Source organism: Episyrphus balteatus, chromosome 4 (genome assembly GCF_945859705.1).
Source record: "Episyrphus balteatus chromosome 4, idEpiBalt1.1, whole genome shotgun sequence".
NCBI lineage: Eukaryota > Metazoa > Arthropoda > Insecta > Diptera > Syrphidae > Episyrphus > Episyrphus balteatus.
In genome coordinates, this window is record NC_079137.1 from 15,626,973 (window position 1) to 15,648,934 (window position 21,962).

The following is a 21,962-nucleotide window of genomic DNA, read 5'->3' on the forward strand; positions in this document are numbered from 1 at the left end:
AGTTCTTACATACTCCCATTTAGTAACTATGTGTCCCTTCGAAAACAATTTTGTTGCTTTAAACTTGTTTGGCAAACACCTTGTGGAAGTTCTTGAAGCTCAAGTCGAATGTTGCAAGTCTCAGGACTAAGTGTTACATATAACATAACACGACCTATTGGTGAAAGAGTAATCGATGTTAAAGTGAAATGTCAGGACTGTGAATTTCCAAAGTTTGAAGAACTTTCAAAAGAAGCCATTTATAGAATTGTTGTTGCTGACTATCTAGCAAAAGGAAGTAATGGATTTGGTGTTATCAGAGATAATGCTTTTGATATGGAGTAAGTTTAAGTACTTTAACTTCTGTTATACATATTTCTGAGATTTTTTACGAAATAACGTCAAATCCTGTTCATTTCTTTGTAAGGTCTGGAAAGGATTTGACCAAAGTTTGTTAGAATTCAGTCTTTCAGAAATGAATACCTCGTCACGAATAATAATTTAATTTTTTTCTGTAGAAAATTCATGCCTTTTCTTTCATTTACTGGCAGGATTGGACCTAATAATTTGGAAGCCCTAATTGAGTTTATTGAAGTAAATAATCCTATTGTAGCAGCTGAAGAGGGGAGGATAAAGGTTTTGATTTAGAATAAATGTTTTTAATGTAAAATAAATTGTAGATGTTTTGATTCTAAAAAAAATTAACACACACACGGTTAAAAATTCTGGAGTATTTTCTAATACATTTTAGGTTACATATAGGTCTACACCAGAAATGTATTAAAATTTAACACATGACAAATATTAAAATAAATTGTTTAGTTAAAACAAAATGTATTAAAATTTATTATAGTTGTATTAAAAAATAATACAGTTTATATTAGAATTTAATACGAAATGTATTAAATTTCAAGTACCTATTGCATATTAAAATTAAATCTTTTTATATTAATACAAAAAAGATTAAAAATAGTTTTAATTTTTTGGTAGTATTAAAATGTAATATATTTTGTATTGAAAATTGCTTTAATACAAGAGCTGTACCTATTAAAAAATAGTCCAAAATTTTTAACCGTGCGGCAGTCTGGGATGTAATTTTGTTTTCTGTTGTAGGTACAACGGCATTTGCGCTGAATTGTTGGAAGCTTTAAAGACCGGCTCAGCTCAATCAAAGAAAATCTTTAAAAACCGTCAAGAAATCTTTTTTTTTGCTAAAGTCTAGCATGCAGATCGAGAAAAATATTAGTTCCTTTACGCATTTTTTTTCCCAAAATTTAGCCATACTAAAATTTATTCAACAAATTCAGCCTACACTCAGGGAAAAAAAATAGTTATTTTGTAACTAATTGCATAGTCACTTTATAGAATTCAATGAAATTTGGCGAATAACTATTTTTTGACAGCAAATAGTTACAAAATAGTTAAAAATGACTATTATAATAGTCACATGCAAAAACAAAATAGTTAAAAATAACTATTAAAATAGTGAAAATTGACTATACCGGAATAATTACGTAACTATTAAAATAGTAATTTTTAACTATTTTGTTTTTAGTTAGAAATAACTATTATGATAGTCAAATGTCAAAGCAAAATAGTTGAAAGTAATTTTTTTGTATAGTTACGGAAAACTATCTTGCCAAAGCTCGCCAGTTCGAGTACAAGTTTCAAGAGATTTTCCATTCTCTAAAAAAAATTTACAAAAAAAGGTAATTTCGTAAATCCAACTCTTATTTCCTAGTGTACACGCGTCTTCAAGAAATCCAATAACGTAATGTCGTTTTCTATTGACTTTTGAGATTTTTGTGTATAATTCTCAGATTTTCAACTGCAAATAGAATATGAAATCTAGTTTTGTAATTGTGTGCGAAATCTGTGCGTATAAAAAAAATAAAACAACAACAAATGTTCAGACAAATGTCAAACAGAGGAGTGTCTGTGAAAGTGCGTGTGTTTGTATGCGTGAATCTTGATAAAAATCCAGAATCAGATTCTTGAATCTCAGATTCATTTTTTTGTCATTTTTTTGAATCTCAAGACGCAAATAGATCATGAAATCTGAGATTTGTCCACTATTTCAGCTCTTCACCCCCCCTTTCAGCTGTCAAATTCACAAATCTCATTAGGGGGGTTCACATTGACCAACTTACCGGACAGACCAATTGTCATTTGGCCTGATGGCTGAATTATATTTTTCGTTCACACTCACCAGACAATTTTCATCAAAACCCATTTTTCATCTTATTTTTAATGTATCTTTCACCTATTCTGCTCTCAAATTCAAGAGAATGGATTATCACTGTCTGCCGGACAGACATGTCGTTCAATTGACTAACATGTCCGTCCGACCACCAAAAAATCAAAATTTTTTGAAAACCATCCGGCAAACCGGACAGGTCGTCGGATGGGTGTTCACACTATCAAAACAGCATCAGATCAGACCAAACGGCGGCTGGTCTGTCCGGTAAGTTAGTCAATGTGAACCCCCCTATTCTGAGATTTGTCAATAGAAAACGACATAAGTATATACACGAACCGTTTGTTGTGTCATTCTACATTACCGACACTATACGATCTAAAAAGCTGACTTTACAAATGTCAAAATTTCATGGCGATTTTTTTTTTGGTTGGAAAAAGAGTGTGAAATAAAATAATTCATAAATATTTTGTTTGCATTTTATCATTTTGTGAATTATTTTGTGTTAAAAAATTATTGACACAAAAGCTTTATTGTATATTTAATTAGTTTGATTCAGAAAATCAAAAGAAACCATGAATTTTCTAAGACAAACATTGAATGTTACGAAACAAATGACATGCCAGGGTAAGTTGCCGCACAAATTCTATTTAATATCATTTTACTTCGGAATAATAATAAAAATTCATTATCAATTCCATTGGACATAAATACAAAAGCATTCTGGAGTCAAATGCGTTTTCCACGCGATGAGACTTCCAAGTGCTTCTGAGACGTCCAAGTGCTCCATCGAAGTTTACTATCAAATAGTTCGGTGTTCTTTTTGCCGCCGCGCCACACCGGTTGTCTATTGGTCAAGTTGGTTGGGTCATATAAAAACAAAAACCACTGCTAAATATTTTAGAATCAATTGAAAAAGTCAACATCCAAATAAAAAACAAAGTTGAAAGAAAGAAAGCCGAAAGATGCTCCAAAAAAGGCTTTTAATTCTATTGAAAGATTGGAGCTCTTCATTGAATTAAAGTTTGCTTTATATCAATTTGATTTATTTCACATCACACAAAAATTAGATTCTCTTTGAAATCAATTGTTTTGTCATTTTCGTTTTGTTGTCTGAAGCTTTCCCCTTTCTGAATGATTCTAATAGTGTTGTTTTGGCACTTTTTAAATCTAGACGAACAGAAAATTGTTTAAGAATTCAAAGCTTAGAGTTGCCAAGCTCAATATGTTCAGTTCTGAGGATAGCTAAATAAGAACGCTAAAAAAAAGTCAAATATTTCATAGCATTAAAATTTTTATATTTCGTCTTTTTATGCATTCTTCGGACCATGTTTGGCAAATAAGTTGGTGCATACTCCCAACCTTCTTCCTTCACTTTGCCCTGGTCGGAGGACTGAAATGTTGGTATTCATCGTCGACATTGAATGGTGTGGTCTGTCTTTGGGCGGAGTTTGTTTCGTCATCGCCATTGTAGAGATTGCAGAAATGATTTCTCTTAATTCTCAGCATTGCTTCTGACTCTACTACAATGGTTCCTTGTTCGTACTTCAAAAACGGATAAAATGCATTTTTGCATTTAAGACTTTTTATTGATTGTCTGAATGTCCTTTTTAAGAAAACAATTACGAGACTCTTCTTTTCTTAAAGTTTGGATTTTCAATTCTTTGCTAGTTTTAATCGCTTGAAAACTCTCGAACAAAATCTAGAAGTTGATGGCTTAAAAAGATTGTACCTATTATGAGTTCTATTGGTCGTATTGGTGGTATTCAAAATGTATATCTTCATGCTCAGTGAAAATAACATAACATCATATTTCATATTCAAAATAAAAATTTAATTCAATATGTCCTTCACACATTGCAAAATGCATTAACAATACTAATATTGCAATATCTTACATTCTCAATACAATGCAGTGAAAAGTTCATAGTAAAACTTTTTCTAAGATATATTTTTTCAATTGATACCAATTTCATTTATAACCGCCAAAGGTCCAACTCAGAATTATCTGTATTTAATATCCATATTTTAATAAGAAAGAACATTTTGAAAGATGCAATTCCACTCGAGTGACCGCGAACAACTGACTGACAGTAAATCATCTAATAAAAGTGAGAAACAACATTTTACTTAGTTCTTTTTTCCAGCGTTGAATGTAAAAACAAATTAATGTCAAGTACTTAATGTGTTTTAGCACTCATTTTCCAAAAAGTCAGAAGAGAAATGTTGTTTTAGCACTTTATGCGTATTTTAAGCTCGATATTTTACATTATTCTAATATCAAATCATGTTGGTTTTGCTCACAACGCTAGTTTTCAAAAACAAGAATTGTTGGTTGTTTTTTTTGTAAAGAATCGAATATTGAAAGTCACTAGAGGTCTGTTGTCTGTAATACGTATAAGGCAACAGGAAACGTCCTCATGAAGACATCCTGAGCATGTGCAAGACATACGGTCATATCACATTTAAAAAAAAAAGAAAAAACTGCCACAAAATACTAATCTTCAAAATAGCTGATGCTATTTAGCTTCATTATGTAAAAAAAATGGTGATTCCTTGCATATCGCGTAGGTTGTTTGATAAAAAAAAAAAAAACATGCGATCAACATTCACGAGATCTGATATGCTGGGGCCCTTGGCCATTAAAGAATTTGGAGCCCTATTGGAAAGTAAAAAAAAGCGAATTAAAATAACATTATTTTTACTAAGTATGACCATTTATTATAAGTAATCAAATACAGTATAGTCCAGTAATTTTAGGTTTTATCTGCGGAAAAATTCCTACTGGACTCGATTTTGGTATAGACCTTCGTTACGACGTTGTTATGAAGATGTTAAAAATGGAAAAAAATGAAAATCTACATAACAACGCCGCAACGAAGGTCTATACCAAAATCGAGCCCAGTAGGAATTTTTCCGCAGATTGGGGTAAAAAATGCCTAAAATTACTGGGCTAGTATGATATAATATAATATGATATTAGAATGGTAATGGGTTTTAGGTTACGATTAGGATAACGGTTCCTTTCGGGATTTCTGTTGAGCAGAATCTTCTATTATATCCTTTAAATTCAATTTTTTGAAAGATACCATCGTTCTTGTAACATTGTTGTTCGCAATTCATTTTATTTTCTTAAGCTGCGAAAATGACCGCTCTCAACTACAATCGGTTGCCATAAGGCAAAGGAAAATTCTTGTAGCATTTTCTATGTTTGGAAAAGTTTTTTTTCCAATAGGTATATCTGATTTTATTAGGTTAAGAAAGGTTAGATATACAGGGTGTCCCAAAAGTTAACGTCGAAACGAAAACGGTAGATAGAGTAGGTGGTGACAGTTATCAGAAAAATAATAAAAAAAATCGCAGCCATATATTTTGGGAGTTATGGGCATTTGAAAAAAAGTTTAAAAAATGGTCACCCTGTGACGGTTTTTCATGTGCCGTGACTACAAATCTTAATTTTTCTCATTTTTTTCTTTTGTTACGGAACCTTGAATAACCCTGCTATCAAATGCATTCAAAAATTTTAACTCAGCTGCATCAGTTTTAAAGAAAATATTACTTTTTTACCCAACTTAGTACTTAAAAATTTTACATGACTCTAATTCAATGAGCCGTAGTGTAAAAAAAATGCACTACCATGTTTCGGCAAGTTGCCTTAAAAGTTGGTGTGTTCAATTCTCTTTTCAAAATGGTATAACATTGTTGGGAATATTTCATAAATAACCGTGATAAATTTTTTTTTCTTAAGAAATCCGACTTTTTTATGAGGTAAATTTTCCATATTATTCAAGTTTTGTACCCTTTCAGAACCTTTCAGAATAAAAAAACTTAAATAATATGGAAAAATTACCTAAAAAAAAGTCGGATTTCTTAAGAAAAAAAATTTTATCTCGGTTATTTATGAAATATTCCCAACAATGTTATACCATTTTGAAAAGAGAATTGAACACACCAACTTTTAAGGCAACTTGATGAAACATCGTAGTGCATTTTTTTTTACACTACGGCTCATTGAATTAGAGTCATGTAAAATTTTTTAGTACTAAGTTGGGTAAAAAAGTAATATTCTCTTTAAAACTGATGCAGCTGAGTTAAAATTTTTGAATGCATTTGATAGCAGGGTTATTCAAGGTTCCGTAACAAAAGAAAAAAATGAGAAAAATTAAGATTTGTAGTCACGGCACATAAAAAACCGTCACAGGGTGACCATTTTTTCGACTTTTTTTCAAATGCCCATAACTCCCAAAATATACATATGGCTGCGATTTTTTTTTATTATTTTTCTGATAACTGTCACCACCTACCCTATCTACCGTTTTCGTTTCGACGTTAACTTTTGGGACACCCTGTATAAATCCGCCTGATTCGATGGTTTGTTAACTGACAAAGAAAACTTAATCGACTATCAATTTCTTGGTATGCTTCCGAACATTTGTTAAATGTGTATTTAATGTGTCAATTATGGGAATGAAAATATCTACACGAAACTTTTTTTGGCTCTCAACTGTGCAGTCTGTGATGATCCCTCAAAAAAAGTGATGCGTGTGCTGCGAAATCTTTTTCTTTCAAATGTATGAATTTTTTTCTTAAGCAGCCGTTTCGTACTGATCAAAATTATTGCGTGTGGTATTGACTTAACTGATCACAGACTCGTAAAGTTTTCTAACATGATCATAGTGCTATTCTGTAACTCCCAGAAGATTATTACTTATTTCCGTTAGAAGAATGGCTTTAGGTTGATCGATGTTACTTTCGATTGAAGACAATGCTTCAGAAATATTTAAATAGGAATTATTATTTAAATTACCATTTTGCAAATTAATAGAATTAATAGCATTGGTGCGTGCAGACAATCTTGTTTCCGAAAGAAACTCAGAGCTCTTTCTGCTATTTTCATGTAGTTAATCAAACAAATATTCAAGAAAAATTAAAATGTAAAAAACTATCAGGTTGTTCTAAAATGGTAAAAGTTTTGAAATGTTTATTCGATTTCGAATTTTAAATCATTTAAAATTACTTAGCTGCTACTCCGCACCTTTTTGACTTTGAGTGTTGATGTTGATCGATTTTTAATATCGACAATACTTCTTACGAGTTTTCAACGAAATAGTCAATGTTAACTCATTGTATATATATTCAATATAAATACAATGGTTAACTGTTAAATGTTATGAGTATAATGTTTACAGTATTATGTTAACAGTTTAATATTAGTAACATACGTTATCGCATTTAAATTAGCTGTGAACAACATCTTTGTATGACAATATAACAAAAACTTGCTGTTTTATTGATACTGTTATACTTTGCTACACTAGGTTGATGTATTTGATATTAAATTTTTATATCTGTTTCAGTAACTAGATGTCGCTGTAAATTTAGCTAAATTTATTTTTTTTTTCTTAAGAATAGGTGTGTTTTTTTGGCATTGCTATCCGTATCCGCAGTTGGCGTTTACATGCACTACAAAAACAACACGCAGCTGCCGATACGAATACAAGCTAAACCAAGCTGCGGATAGAATTTTGAAGAAGTGTATAAGTTTACGTTTTCCTAACCGCATATGAAGTTCACCGAAAGATTTGGAAAGAGTTGGCAATCTTACGTTTTTTTACTATACCATTTCTGGGGCCAACTGAAGCTGCTTTTTTTGAAATTGCTTCTATCAGGAGGAGCCTACTTTTTGCTTAAATTAAAAATGTATGAAAATTAAATTAAAATTTAATTTGAAAATAAAAGAAAAAAACGATAAATTCAAAATTTTAAAATTATTCTAACTGCCTCTTCTATTTATACTTAGGGCCAATCAATAATCAGATAAACTTCAGATAGAGCTTATTCCTAGGAATTAATTTTTTGTTTTTAATATTCTGATAGTCTAACTGACAATTTAAAAATCAGGGCTTAATGTAGAAAATGTAGGTCTAATTTAATATTGGGTATAACTTTCTGGAATTAACAAAAAGATCTTGATGTATAGACGTTATTTGTCTACATTAAGTTCCAAGCCTATGTAGTAACGTCTTAAAGTAGGTAGTCAAAGGGCAGATGTATTTTATCCGAAAGAAAAAAATGTATGTCCTTTCGAAAACTGTTTTATCGGAACCCTTTGACATTTTTAATCCTGCGACCACGTGCTAGTAACCCATTGCCAATGATCATTATCGAAAATTTAAACATTTCATGATATTTTTGACATTTTGCAAAAAAAAAATGTAGGTATTCCAAATTATTCGCTGGCACGCTCAAGGCACGAGAAATGAATTTTATCCGTTTTCGAAGAAATGATCGGTGTTAATCTCTTAATATGACCTGCATAATTCACATACATACACATGATATGGTATATAAAGAAGATCGTTTTTTGTCATTCCTTGATAAGTTTAATTCTTTTTGTTCATAAACTATAACTCCATCGAATTTATAAAGCCATAAGCAAAATTATAAAAGAAAGAACACAAGTGACGTGTTATGACGAATCTATTATCATCTTTTTTGTCTGTCTTATTTGCTTTCTTATTGTAAAGATAAAAAAGAAGACATTACATACTTGTTCGTATAAAAAGAAAATAACAATGCAAAATGTATCCAAAAACATTGTTCTTTGAAGGCAATTATCTATTGTCAAATGTAAAGGTTTTTGTTTTGTATGGTTGCATACAATGGTGAAGGTACAAGGAAAATGCCTTAAACAAGCAAATTATCTCCAACTGACCAAAGGACATTTTGATTGATTGCAAAGATTCTTTTGATGGAATTGAAAAGATTTCGTTGGAAAAAATGTGTTTTAATTCGAATGAAATATGATTTATAACACACAAAGGAAATGGGTTTAGTTTGCAAAAAAATATAGGTATGATCAATTTTGAAGAAGAGTTTAAAAAACATATGCATTCAATATGTTTCAAAATTAGAGTTCTATAAAAATTGTAAGGTATTTTCCTCATAACAAGTGCGACAAAGTTACTTCAGTTTTTGTTCCTGGTTTGTGTACTGTTCACTTATAAAGATATTCATTAGGTTTAACACCTATGTAATGTTATATAGGTATTTAGTTCTTAATATATTTTTTATTAGGTACATTTTGTTAACTTGTCTTTCAACATCACAAAAGTTAGTTAGAAAATCGATTGTGTCTGCTTTGATGACTTTTAGAAGCCATATTGTAACATCAAATTTAAAATATTAAAGCACTATTCACTATTCAATAATCATAAACTGTTATTCCCTTTCATACAAAAATACATTTTTTATAAACGTTTATAAAGTTTCAAATTTCTTTGAGATTCGTTAAAATGCAATTAATACAAAAAATTCAAGAATATTAATTTTTAACACAGTAAATTGGCAATTATAAAGATTATTTCGTTTTCGCTGTCATTATTAGTTTACTGTCTCAGAATTTTCAGATAATGTTTAACGATTTTGAAGATTTATGTAATATCTTCCTTTGACAAACATAAAAAAAAAAACGTCTCTAATACTTTCTTCATTTCCAAAAAATTATATATTCTCTGCTTATTCAAACAAAACACGCCCTTAAAACATCCTCTTTTGCAAGAATTTGTATTTCTCAGGTTCAGATACCAACATATGTACATATGTATGTAGGAAGTATTTGTCTACCTGAGACATTAACAAAAGTCAATTTTATATCTTGACCAGCCTTTTGGTCTTAGCTACCGGATTAACTGCGTATGCAATTTTACAACTTTTAAATTTTTATTAGGTACACCTAAAATATGTCTATTGCATATAAAATATTCTATAGGTTTTTAATAACTTGTCAGAAATTCGCGGACCTGGATTAGTAAGGAAAAACAAATATTGCAGAACCACACAATAGCTAGTTCATAAAAACCAGTTGCTTCGTCTATTTTTATTCTGGGAATTTATGATTTATCTAAGAATAAGTTTTGAATATGTATATGATTTTTTACCTACTTTATGAACAGATTTTTAAAATTGTATGTTTTACTTGCTTCAGGCTCCTAATTACCCAGGTGATTGTGTGTGTTTTGGATAATAAACTTTGTCGTTGAACAATAACAAATATAAACGTAATATTTTACAAACTAGATAAATATGCATACACAAGTCCATGTATGTATGTATGTATTTTAAAAACACTGGAAATTATATATATTTGGGACACATTTTCAGTAACCATGGAAATCAAACAAAACGATTTATTAATATTTTATTTGTAATAGTATAGTAATTTTTAATTATTAGATAGAACCCATTTAAACTTTGGTAAACGGAAGCGATTATTAAGTACTTTTATTATTTTTTTATCTTTGGCTGTGTTCCTTTGGGCTCAGCAAAGCACTTTTTAGTACTTCTGAACCTATTCTATAGAAGAAATGGAGTTGAATACAACCAGAAGTACTTAGCAGTAGATACTTAAGGCCAAAGGAACACAGCTTTTATTTGTAGGTATGTTGATCAATCAAATACTGATTAATATTCCTGCAATTGTGTTAAGGGCCAATCAACAAAATTTTTTCTCTTTGATTCTGAAAGTTCCTTAAGGAGAATTTTGATAAATACATTGTAATGTAATGTATTGTATTCTCGATGACACAAGGGAGAGGGAATTGCCCTTCAGATTTTAACCTCTTGTAGCCTCATGTGACACTTATGTAACAAACCAAAAAAGATCGCAAAAAGCTGTAAAAAAAACATATTTTTATTCTTTTGAAGCTTCTTACATAATCTTTAAGTATTGCTTTATCGAAATAATGCGCCATATTTCTAATTAATAGCACCAATAGTTTTTAATTGGCATTGGCATTTAATGTTGAAAGTTCGATTTTTTTTAAATAAGCAAATTTGTGTAAAAACTACGAAATCCAGAAAAAATATTTTTCCTGGATAAAGTAACGGGGTTATATTTTTGGACTTTTGGAATGTGCCTAAAAATAAATATTAGATAGTTTTTTGTCTGAATTTTTGCATTTGTATTTAAAAATAAATTACTTAAACTTATTTTTTTACTCCCTAAATATAGAAATAACTAAGTAAATAATCAATTTATGGAATTTTTAAAAAATACGTGTTTTATTATAGGTAAAGACCAGTCGATTGACATTATTAATTTTAAAATTTACGATGTTGGGTTACAAGGGGTTAACTGTTACGTCAGAAGGCCTTATACCACACTGCCCTCCTCACCAGGTGTTTTAAAATTGAAATCATCTCTTGCATAACTAACTCCATTGTTATTTATAAGTCCAAACAATTGTGAAAAAGAGTACCACAGAGAAAAATAGATTGAATCTCGAAAGTAAAGTACAACAGCCTAATACTAGTGAAATTATTTCCCACCTTCCACGCGTAATAACTTCGCACAAAAGTGAATTTCTTCCTCACAAAAAAGTGCAATTGGTTCTCACATTCAGTTGAAATAAGCTTCGCCAGAAAAAGTGAAATTATTTTCCACTGTAAGTGTAGTTTTTTCCCACGTTCTTTTTGTAGTAGTGAAAATGCTTAAACACACGTAGGCAGTGCGTTTTCTAAAATTTTCAAAAAGTGGCTTGGTGTACGATGAGCTCGAGCATTAATCCTATAGAACACGGTTGAAGATCTGCTGTGGAAAACATATTAGTAAAAGTATTTTATTCGAAAACTAGAACATGCACTTGCACACCTCCCTTAGATTAAAAAGCTGGCTAACCCATTTTTGGCATGCCAACAAAAATAGTGGCGAAGAAATTTCCCGTATTTTTTTAATGTTTGATTCCAAAATGCTAAGATCAAAAAGGTAGTAATCAGTGGTTAACTTCTTAAACGTAATAAATGTAATACAACACAAATCAATGGGTTTTTTTTTATGTATGTATATGTATCTACTGAATGAGAAGTGATGAGAACAAAAAAAAAGAGCAACGCGATAGAAAAAAAAATCACAGGTGTTTAAATAAACGTTATTATCCCACACTTTACAAAGTATGAGTCATAGGTATTTGCAATGACCAAGTTTCTTTCACCTCACACCCTGTGCAAGTGTTGGCATTTGATTTAAATCCTTGCCACAACGAATCATATAAAAGCATTTTCCTGATCCTGCTGAATGCTCATACCATGGAAAAAGCAAAAACAACAAAAAGCAATTTAAATACGCAAATTGGTCCAGCCCGGAATTCAGAGAACCCATTCAAAAAAAGAGAGGGAGAGTTATTTTTGTTATTATAATATTCGTTTGCTGGACAGAAAGGTCCAAGTTAATCCTTGAAATTGAAAAGATCATATTTGTCTTTTTTTTTGTTACATTTTTGTGACACCTGACAATAATGAATACACTTGGTGGTCATTTTATTGAATCGCGTGAAACTCAAAAGGGATTAAAGGACAGTATCTTTTATATTAAATATGAGCATGATGGGTGGTTTGTATTGTAAATAGAAAGTGATATTTTTTAAGATTAATGTAACTTAAATTTGGAAAATCGCTATTCTTAATATGGAATTATTGACTACATAGATTTTAAGTTCGATTTGCTGCTCGCTGGTCCCTGGTAACTCCTTAATATGTCCTGCAGTCAACCAAAAAACCAAAAAAAAAATCCATCGACTTCCAACTATTTGGATGGAGTTTAATATCCATTTTTCTTATCAAAAGTGCGTACATTCGTTATCGTAGATCCTCTATCCAGTGGATTAGAATTTAGAAACTACCTTTCATACCTGTTAAATGCTGGAGTGCCGTAATGGTAGGGGGAAGTGGTCACCCTTCGTACACGGTCACCCTTTGTACAGTGAGCATAAAACAAAAACTAAACGGTATTCAAACACGTGCTTAATAGTGTACATAGACATAGTAGGCGCCGAGTTGCTAGATAAATTTTGAATCCTAAGTAAAACGGATTCGGTCGCCACAAGACTTTTAGTGTTTTTTAGTGCTCTGAGTAATTTTTTTATGTACATTTGATGTCATGTTGTGTTTAAGTTAAGTATGTTTTTGGCTAAACAGTAATGAAGAATTGTTGATTAAAGTGTTAAATTTGTGTTTTAATTATAAATATTGCAAAATCTCAGTACATTTTTTCAAAAATCGATTTTTCTGCATTATGTACAGCTTGGGGAGCATTCGTACAGTTAAACATGGGGCACATTCGTACGCATACGTATGCCCGCCAGTAAATTTTCTTGAGCAGATAACAATCAAAACACGGAGTTACAGTTTTATTGAAATGAAATTTAAACCTCTATAATAAGTTTTTCGCATTCTATAGTAAATTAAGGTTGGTATTTTTATATATGTAAATAATAATTTGTTTCAGAATCATCGAATCGCGAAAAATTAAGTTTTTTATTTGTTTTTGTTTTTTTCTGAGTCAAGTTCAATTAATTAATAAATTAATAAGTAATTAAATGTTTTAAAACTCATATTTGGCATTTGACAAATCAAAAGATAGTCAAATTAACGTTTTATATATCCTGTACGAATGTACCCCATGTGCTGTACGAAGGTACCCCACGGGTGGGGAGGATTCGTACAAAAATCTAATCCCAGTAAAATGGATATAACTATTTAAGCCTTTGACTTAGAAGTGTCAAATTTTTTTGTAAAGTGTAATAATATACATATTACAAATAAAGTCCATTTTCTCGAAGCTGGAGTGAGTAAATAAATAACTTAAAAAAAAAATAAGTAAAAACTGTACGAAGGGTGACCACTTCCCCCTATGCTTTGTCTCCGACTATCTTTCTCATATTCATTTACGATCTTCTATCTGCAACTTTTTATTTATGCAGGGTGTCCCGGAATAAGATTATGAAAATTTAAGGGGTGACTTGGTTATATTCTAAAAAAAAACAATTGTTCTACAGTAAAGCTCTGTCTGCAAAGTTGATATCATTTAGCGATGATTTAAAATAACTCTTACTTTAGTATGCTTTTACCTATGTTAGTAATAATGGTAGAATCTTGGTAAAGGTATTTATTTTTAGAAGAAACGTCCTTCTTTGAAAATATGTGTAAACATTCTTAATATCTTATTTGGTTGCTCGGATAAGAATTTTTAAAGCTGATAATTTTTCCTAGACACTGTGTAAGAAGCTTCTAAGAAAGACTGGAGTTTATCCTATTCAAATAACATTGGATAAGCCCCAGTCTAATATAAACTGGGGTCTAAAAATGAAAAAGCTATAATAAAAAAAAAGTCATTCACAAGTTTCCCAAAAAAACTCATACATTTTATGATATTTGGGAATCATTCACCAGGTTTAAATTTAAAAAAAATGTGTTTGTTTTTTTTTTTTGCTTTGGTCTTAAAAGAACAAGAATAAAAAACTTATGTTTGTTGTTTAAGTTAATTTTTATTTGAAACATATTTACTACAAATATTTGAAGGATCTTCCTTGATTTTCTATGCATGCAAAATGATTTTCTAGATCCAATCCCAGGATGTTTATACGATTGAATGGCAGTTTTTGTATTATTGGTTTTTTTTTTCACAAGAATCAATTTACAAACCACTAAAGCCCAAGCGGCGAACTTTTAAAATGGGATCACCTATGTGGAAACCATATTAAAAAAAAATATCAAAAATTAATACTGTCATATCGTTGTTTTTTTTGTCATGCCAAACAAAAGCCTATATAGTAAACAAAATTAATAAAATAATATAAGGAATGTAATCCTTTAAATATGGAAACCCTATTCAAATGAAAATAAATAACGCTTCAAAAAATTTTGTTTGAACAAAACAACTGTATATACTCTAAAAGGCTAAAAATACAACAAACTTTGGCTGACACTCTCTGACAAGTACTCGGCAACCCTATGCAAATGCAAGAAATCAATAAAAACTAAAGTCTAGACATCAGATTTTATAGGTTGCTCCCGACATTTTTCACATTGAAGAAAGTCTCAGCTAAAAACTAATGTATGTTTTTTGTCTCTATAATATATTATGTACTTTGGCTAAAAAAGTTGTGTTTCTAGTGATTTTTTGCATTTGCGTAGAATTGTCGAGTACTTGTCTGTATATTAGAGGTGGCACTCGACATTTTTAAGATAGAAGAGAATCTCAGCTAAAGTTTGGTGTATAGTTTAGGCTTTTAGAGCATAAAAAGTTGTACAGTTTCGTTCAATTTTTTTTGCAGTGTTATTTTCATTTGAATAGGGTTGCCATGTTCGTAGGACTACATTCCTTATATTATTATATTAATTATGTCCACTATATAGTCTTGTGTTTGGCATTTCACAAATGTTCTTACCTGACCAAACAACAAAGATATGACAGTATTAGTTGTGTGACAATTTTTCCTTTTAAATAGGGTTTCAACATAGAAGTTCTATTTTCAAAGTGGCAACCCTATTTTTTAATTTTCAGTGTCAACTTATCTTTCATTTGACGCCAATTTTAACTTGTAACCTAATGAGCTATGTAACTCGACTGTCGCCTCTCCTACTATAAGAATATATAACCAAGAATAAACTCTTAAATTTTCCCAATTTTATTCCAGGACACCCTATAAAATTTCTTCGCAAATATCGGCTCCCGCTTCTTTAACGTAATTTTTTTTAAATCTGATCTTGACACCATTGTCCAATGGGGAGCCACAAACCACGTTGAAGACCGAATTATAGAAATACTCTATGCTACTTAATTTTCCTTTAGTTGCGATAACCTTACCAAAACCGATTTGTATTTTTATCTCTTATTTGGTGACTTCTAAACTTGTAAAGGAAAATCTAGGATTTTCTCCAATTTTTCTTGAAATCGTTAAAATATTGGAAAAAATATTACAAAAACACGAATCGGTATTTCCTGAATATAAACTGAAAAATAATTCGAATAGCTCTACTTGACATATACTTGTGTTTTATAACTTCAAGCTGAATTTTACCATAATTTATATTTCGAAAAGAATTATTTTGATCAAAATCTCAAATTCATCTGAATATTTTTTTCTTGCAACTTCTCTATTTTTATTTCCTTCCAACTTAGAGAATTAAAAAGATATTTCATGACGGTAATCATTTTTGCAAATAAAAGATAAACACTCGAAATTATAACTTAAATCCTTTTAATCCTTTTGATATTTTTGAAAATCCAAAAGGTTTTTGTTTCCTTCGAACACAACACAAGAAAACATAAAAAAGGATAAGATATCTTTCAAAGAAGATGATAGTCTTATGATGATATCCTGACCATATGCGGACAAAGAAGGAAATACTATAATTTAGCATAATTTTGTTCCAAGACAAAAAAAAAGATACTTGAAATGTTCATACATCGCCATTTTATCGGAAACTATATTATTTGGGTGAAAAAATACCATTTTCATATTTCCAAGGGTTGAACGAAGCGGACAGATGCCAACCCATTCTCAACCCCAGAAAATGGGCAATACAGAGAAATGTATTGTTTTTTTTTATCCTTTTCTATTGTGGCAATTGTAATCTGTAGAAAATCTTTCTGTTATGGTCAGCCCATACAAATATGGTTTAATAATGTGCGAGGAAATAAGGAAATGACAACGGCCAAACGGGTTGCCTATTATTATTATTATTATTTTTTGTGTGTTGCAAACTCTTGGCCGATGCTTGAAATGATATTCCCATTGACGGAACTGAGGTGATTCATATTTTTTTCCACATTGAATTATTGTGGGAAAGCAAAATCAATTTTGGACAATTCTGGATCCATAGAAAGGATTCATAGATTGAACCTATCAGTAACATGCTATTGTTTGCATATTTTGATGCAAAAAAAATAATGACAAAATAGCCGACATGTGGGAGAAAGTGAAGAGGAATTTCAAAATGCTTTTGAAAATATATGAAACTGTACTTGAAAAAATGATGAAGGTTAATTATAACAATGACATGGTGTAAAAATGTATTATAATTTTTTTTTTTTTTAATAAATTTTATACAAAAACTTTAAGTACTTCTGTTCCATAACTATTATGTATCGAAATGTAGACCAACTGATTAGATGACTATCTGATATTTGATTGACATATTTGAAGAATAACTTGCACCTTTTCGAATTTTATCACAGCTTCATGTTCAAACCTTATGTTTTTATTCTTAGAGGAATTCCTTAAAACCTTTGAAACGCTTCACAAACCTACTTTAATGTGACCTTTTTGTCATTTTTCGCAAGTCGAAGCTCAAATGAAACCTAGTTATTTTATCTGAACTTAAATACTATGAATCTAGGATTTGATTCAGAAGATAAGTAAAACAAAGGACTTTTTCTTACTGAGGTATAAAGATTCAAAGCAGTTAAGTGGAGACCGTTCAGCATTGGTCAGTTAAGTGGGACTATTTTATTTCCAAATGGTAAGTGCAACAGGTAATCACGCCAGAGATTGTGAGTTCAAATCCGGCCTCAACCCCTTAACATTTTGTCATGGCTAAACTGTTTCTTGTGAGGAATCAACAAAGTCTCCAAGAGTATAATTGCAATTAATTTGGGATTTTGTGTTGCCATTAAAAATACATCTGATTAGTAGTTGCAAATTGTTAAGAGCCCTGCCCCCTAGTCACTAGGCCTTGTGCTTAGTCACGAAGTCTTCCTGCAAAAAAATGTTTTTTTTTATTTAGAAACAATATAACAGAAAAAAGACAAACTTTTTAACTTACTTCTTAGAATAAAAAATATTAAACAAAATAATAAAGTTCGCTGCTCAGCTCTTTTGTTTAAAAGAAACCAATCATTCGTGGGCGTGCGTGTCGCCGCACCGGCATTTAATTAACAATTGTTAATAACAATTTTATTAACAATTCTTAGTAAAAATTTGATTAACAATTGTTAATAAATTATTTTTTTTTTTATTTTAATATAATAAATTAATTAAAAATTGTTGATTAAATTATTTGTTTTTATTTTGATATAATAAATTGACCCTGAAGTAGACAGCAACAGTTTTGAGCATTTATTTAATTAACGCGGAAAAAACATGGAACATGGAAAATTGGAAGTGAAAAATCGCAGGAAAACATAAAAAATAAAAAAAAATCCAAATCGATACCTTAATCCTTTTAAACAACTTAACTGTTAAATTGTCTTCTGATATTGTGCAAGAATTATTGGTTGACAACCCTTAAAGGCCATATTTATTTTTGGTGGTAGCTCCGCTGTACCACAGAAAATCACCCGGATCAAATGAGATTTGAATAACTTTTGAAGTAAAATAAGTTTAACGAAAAAACGTTTGAGTCCTTTACGTAGAGCATTAAATTTTCCATGTGAAAATGCTAAAAAAACATGCATGCCCTAGTCCTAAAAAAATAGTTTATACCTTTTTGAAAATGGCGTTTACTTTAAACAGGAACCTCATCAAAAAAATTTAATTTTAGGCTATATATAAAAAAAATAGGTCAACATATACCTATGTATTTCAAATGAGAAAAAACTTTAACCCTTTTGTGGCACCATCTACACAGAGAAAAATAGACCACATAAAATAGAACAAAAACAATAAGATTTCTCTATGGTTTTCATCCAAGAAGGAAACCTTATTAAAACAATCGGGTTTTTCTTATTGTTTTAAAATCTGCAAAAAAATAAAAAAAAACGATGACCAGGCTGGGAATCGAACTGGAGACTTCAAATCATTAGTCGCCCACCTTACCACCTGAACCAACCTGCCATGAAAATATTGATCGCGATTTTTGTTCTAGTGCTAAGTTGCAAAAAAAATCAACTTTTCAGTCAAATTTTAATAAGATTTTCTCTATAAAAATAATAAGAAATCTCCTTAAAAAAACCTTATTAATCGTTGATTTTAATAAGATTTCCTTATGAAATGTATGGACGGTAAAACAATATGGCAATCTGTTAGTTTTTAGCGGGTCATATTTTTCTCTGTGTAGCGTCGAATAAAAATCTGAAAAAATTAGGGGTTTTTTTTATTATTTAGAAACAGTTTTTCACTTAGGGACTTGATTCTCGAAAAAACCTAAATAACGAACCCCTAGTGGGACACCCTGTATACAATAATATAATATACAGGGGCGTACACTCCCTTGGGGCAAGCGGGGCGACGCCCCGGGGCCCCCGACCGACCTCAGGGCCCCCACTGAAGACAATGCAGAGAAGGAAACTGTTAGCATAAATTGAGTTACGAAGTAAATTAAAATGAGTTTGAATCACTTCGGATACAAGGGAGACAAATTATGTCATTCAGTGTAATGTATAATGTAGCCACATAATATATATTGATTTGATAAAAAGGTTACCCCAGGGGCTCCAAAAGGAAATAAACTGCTTTTTTAAAAGAAAAATTATAATTTTATCTTAGGGCCCCAAAAAATATTACTTGAAAAATCTTTGCAAGCACAAATAATACATTAGGGGCCCCAAAAAAGCAAAAAACAACTTCAAGCCAGGGCCCTGCAGGGACCCCAAATGCCTTTACTTCAGTACTTAAAAAAAAATTAAGTTAAAAAACATTGTTTTTTTTTGCCCCAACATAAATACATCAGGGCACAAAACTAAATGCACAAACGGAATGCCACCAAATATTACATCAGATTAGAGGCTTCACCTATTAATTCTTGGCTCCAAAAAAATTATATTATATTAGGGGCCTCTAAGCAAAGGTATAGATCATTTTTCTAGGACCAGGGGTTTAGTCAGGGCATGCATGGCTTTGTTGGATTTTATTTTATTTTTCATGCTACTCATTTGCTTGTTTAAATAAAACATAAAACATACAAAAAAGCCATGCATGCCCTGACTAAACCCCTGGTCCTAGAAAAAGGATATATACCTTTTTGAAAACGTTGTTTAACGTAGACAAGGACCTCATCAAATTGAAGTCTATATCTAAAAAAATACCTATACCATACCTATTTCAAATGTTAAAAAACTTTAACCCTCTTGGGGCGCCATCTAGTGTCAAAATAAAAATCTGAAAAAATTAGAGGATTTTTTTTTTATTTTTTAGAAACAGTTTTTCCACTTAGGAACTTGATTCCCGAAAAAAACCTAAATAACGAACGCCCTAATGTACATATTACTTCAGAACAGAGGCCCCAAGAACTATCAATTCTAAGCTAAAAAAAAATTATTATAGGGGTCTCTAAATCATTTTAGGCAAAGTGCATTACGAACATATTAAAACATTGAAATAAACCTAAAAATGTATAAGCCATACAAAAAAATGTATGGCGTATACGTACTTTTTTTTGTATCAAACGGGCCCCCAAATATGAAAGGGGCCCCAAAATTTAGTCTTGTCCCGGGGCCCCGACGACTCAACGTACGCCACTGATAATATAATTATTTTCATTTTTTAATTATACTTAAAGAGTTTTGAATTTAAATATTTATTTTGTTTTTTTTTTTATAGTGTTTAACACAACTCTTTCAACAATGCGTGAAATGGCATCCCTCAACCAAATGCATCGCCGTGGACCTCACATCAAAACCCGCCCACCACGTCAACCCCTCGATGGCAAACCTTTTGCCAAAGGTGTTATCCTGAAAACGCTCATCAAAAAACCAAAGAAACCTAATTCAGCCAATAGAAAGTGTGTCCTTGTGCGATTGTCAACCGGCAAAGAAATGGTCGCATATATCCCCGGTATTGGACACAATCTACAAGAGCACAATATCGTCCTTTGTCGTGTAGGTCGATTACAAGACGTGCCCGGTGTCAAACTGAAGTGTGTTCGAGGTGTTTACGATCTCCCTCATGTAATCAAAAAACAATAAAAAAAAAGTAACAATAAAGTTTCCCTAAAAATCAGAGGCAATTTGTATCTTCTATTTGTTATATAATTTCTGACAGATTGACAATCTACAAGGAGATTAAAATATCTTCAAATCAGGACATCATCTTAACATCATCTTAAGCCAAAAGAAAAATAGTTTTTGAAACCTGAGGATGCATTCTATGCCTATCGAAATGCAACAAAGAAAAGAATTACGAAATTTTACGGTGTTGCTTCTTCAACTGTGTATTGTTGGATCTTTTTTGGGTAGATCCTGAACGATCACAATACCTTAACTGCACAACGGATTTCTTTACTAAGAAGTCCTTTTTAAGGATCATAAATGAGTTGTAAATATAAGAGAAAAAAATATTTAAATGCAATAATGCGACAACCAAAGAAGTCATTTTGTGGTCATTCCATGTCCATTGTTGTTCTTTCGGGATAATACAGGCAACAAGAATCTCTAACGGGAATATAATGTCCTGGTGTGTTTTCTATGGACCAACGATTAGCATAAACTGATCATTTTTCATTTATTTTCTTCGCAAAATATGAAAATAAATAATTGTTCGGTCAGAAATTAAAGAAAAGGATTGGCGTAGGAAGAGATTCTTTTTTTTTCTTAGCCACAAAAGTAAATAATTTGCCGCTTTTTTTTTAAGATCTTATGTGTTTATGTACATGATTCTTTACTGCTAATGCTTGTAAACGGAAAAGAAATTCGGAGTTTTTGTCAGATGTCATGCAATGCAATGTGGTAAATTATTTTTCAAAAGGTTGCAGCACCCACATTTTCTTGGAACAAGAACAAGAAAAGACAAAAAAATAATCATGTATTCGTGTATTTAGTATCACAACAAAAACATTACTGTTAAAAAAAGAGCCAAGTTCTCCTATGTTGAAATTATCCTGGCACAAAAAGTACTGAAATGTAAAAGTGTACCAAGTTTTAAAGCTTGGCTTTAAATTTGTATAAATGAAATGCTTATTTTTTGCTTGGCAATTTTTCAATTAGCTTTAAAAATCGGTAATATTAAGAAAAATTGTCAAGAGAACAATCAACATATTATTTATACAAATTTAAAGCCAAGCTTTAGAA

At 30.9% G+C, this 21,962-nt stretch overlaps 2 protein-coding genes across 2 annotated transcripts; both read left to right on the plus strand.

The window, feature by feature from the left end:
* The first annotated feature begins 101 nt into the window (after window positions 1-101).
* On the plus strand, window positions 102-653 carry LOC129917681 (apyrase-like). The gene is made up of 2 exons (XM_055997726.1): window positions 102-320; window positions 531-653. The coding sequence occupies exons 1-2, from the start codon at window positions 109-111 to the stop codon at window positions 625-627; spliced, it is 309 nt and encodes a 102-aa protein (XP_055853701.1). The 5' UTR covers window positions 102-108; the 3' UTR covers window positions 628-653.
* A 1,927-nt stretch (window positions 654-2,580) lies between these two features.
* On the plus strand, window positions 2,581-20,895 carry LOC129917680 (40S ribosomal protein S12, mitochondrial). Its single transcript, XM_055997725.1, has 2 exons — window positions 2,581-2,803; window positions 20,497-20,895. Exons 1-2 carry the CDS (start codon window positions 2,752-2,754, stop codon window positions 20,859-20,861), a joined length of 417 nt encoding a protein of 138 aa, XP_055853700.1. The 5' UTR covers window positions 2,581-2,751; the 3' UTR covers window positions 20,862-20,895.
* The last annotated feature ends 1,067 nt before the right edge of the window (window positions 20,896-21,962 follow it).

Bases quoted from the DNA above. Each gene is read 5' to 3' on its own strand.
- LOC129917681 (XM_055997726.1), top strand. From the start codon at position 109: ATGTTGCAAGTCTCAGGACTAAGTGTTACATATAACATAACACGACCT. The intron at 321-530 runs GTAAGTTTAAGT...ATTTACTGGCAG, and splicing joins GATAATGCTTTTGATATGGA to GATTGGACCTAATAATTTGG.
- LOC129917680 (XM_055997725.1), top strand. From the start codon at position 2,752: ATGAATTTTCTAAGACAAACATTGAATGTTACGAAACAAATGACATGC. The intron at 2,804-20,496 runs GTAAGTTGCCGC...TTTTTTTTATAG, and splicing joins GAAACAAATGACATGCCAGG to TGTTTAACACAACTCTTTCA.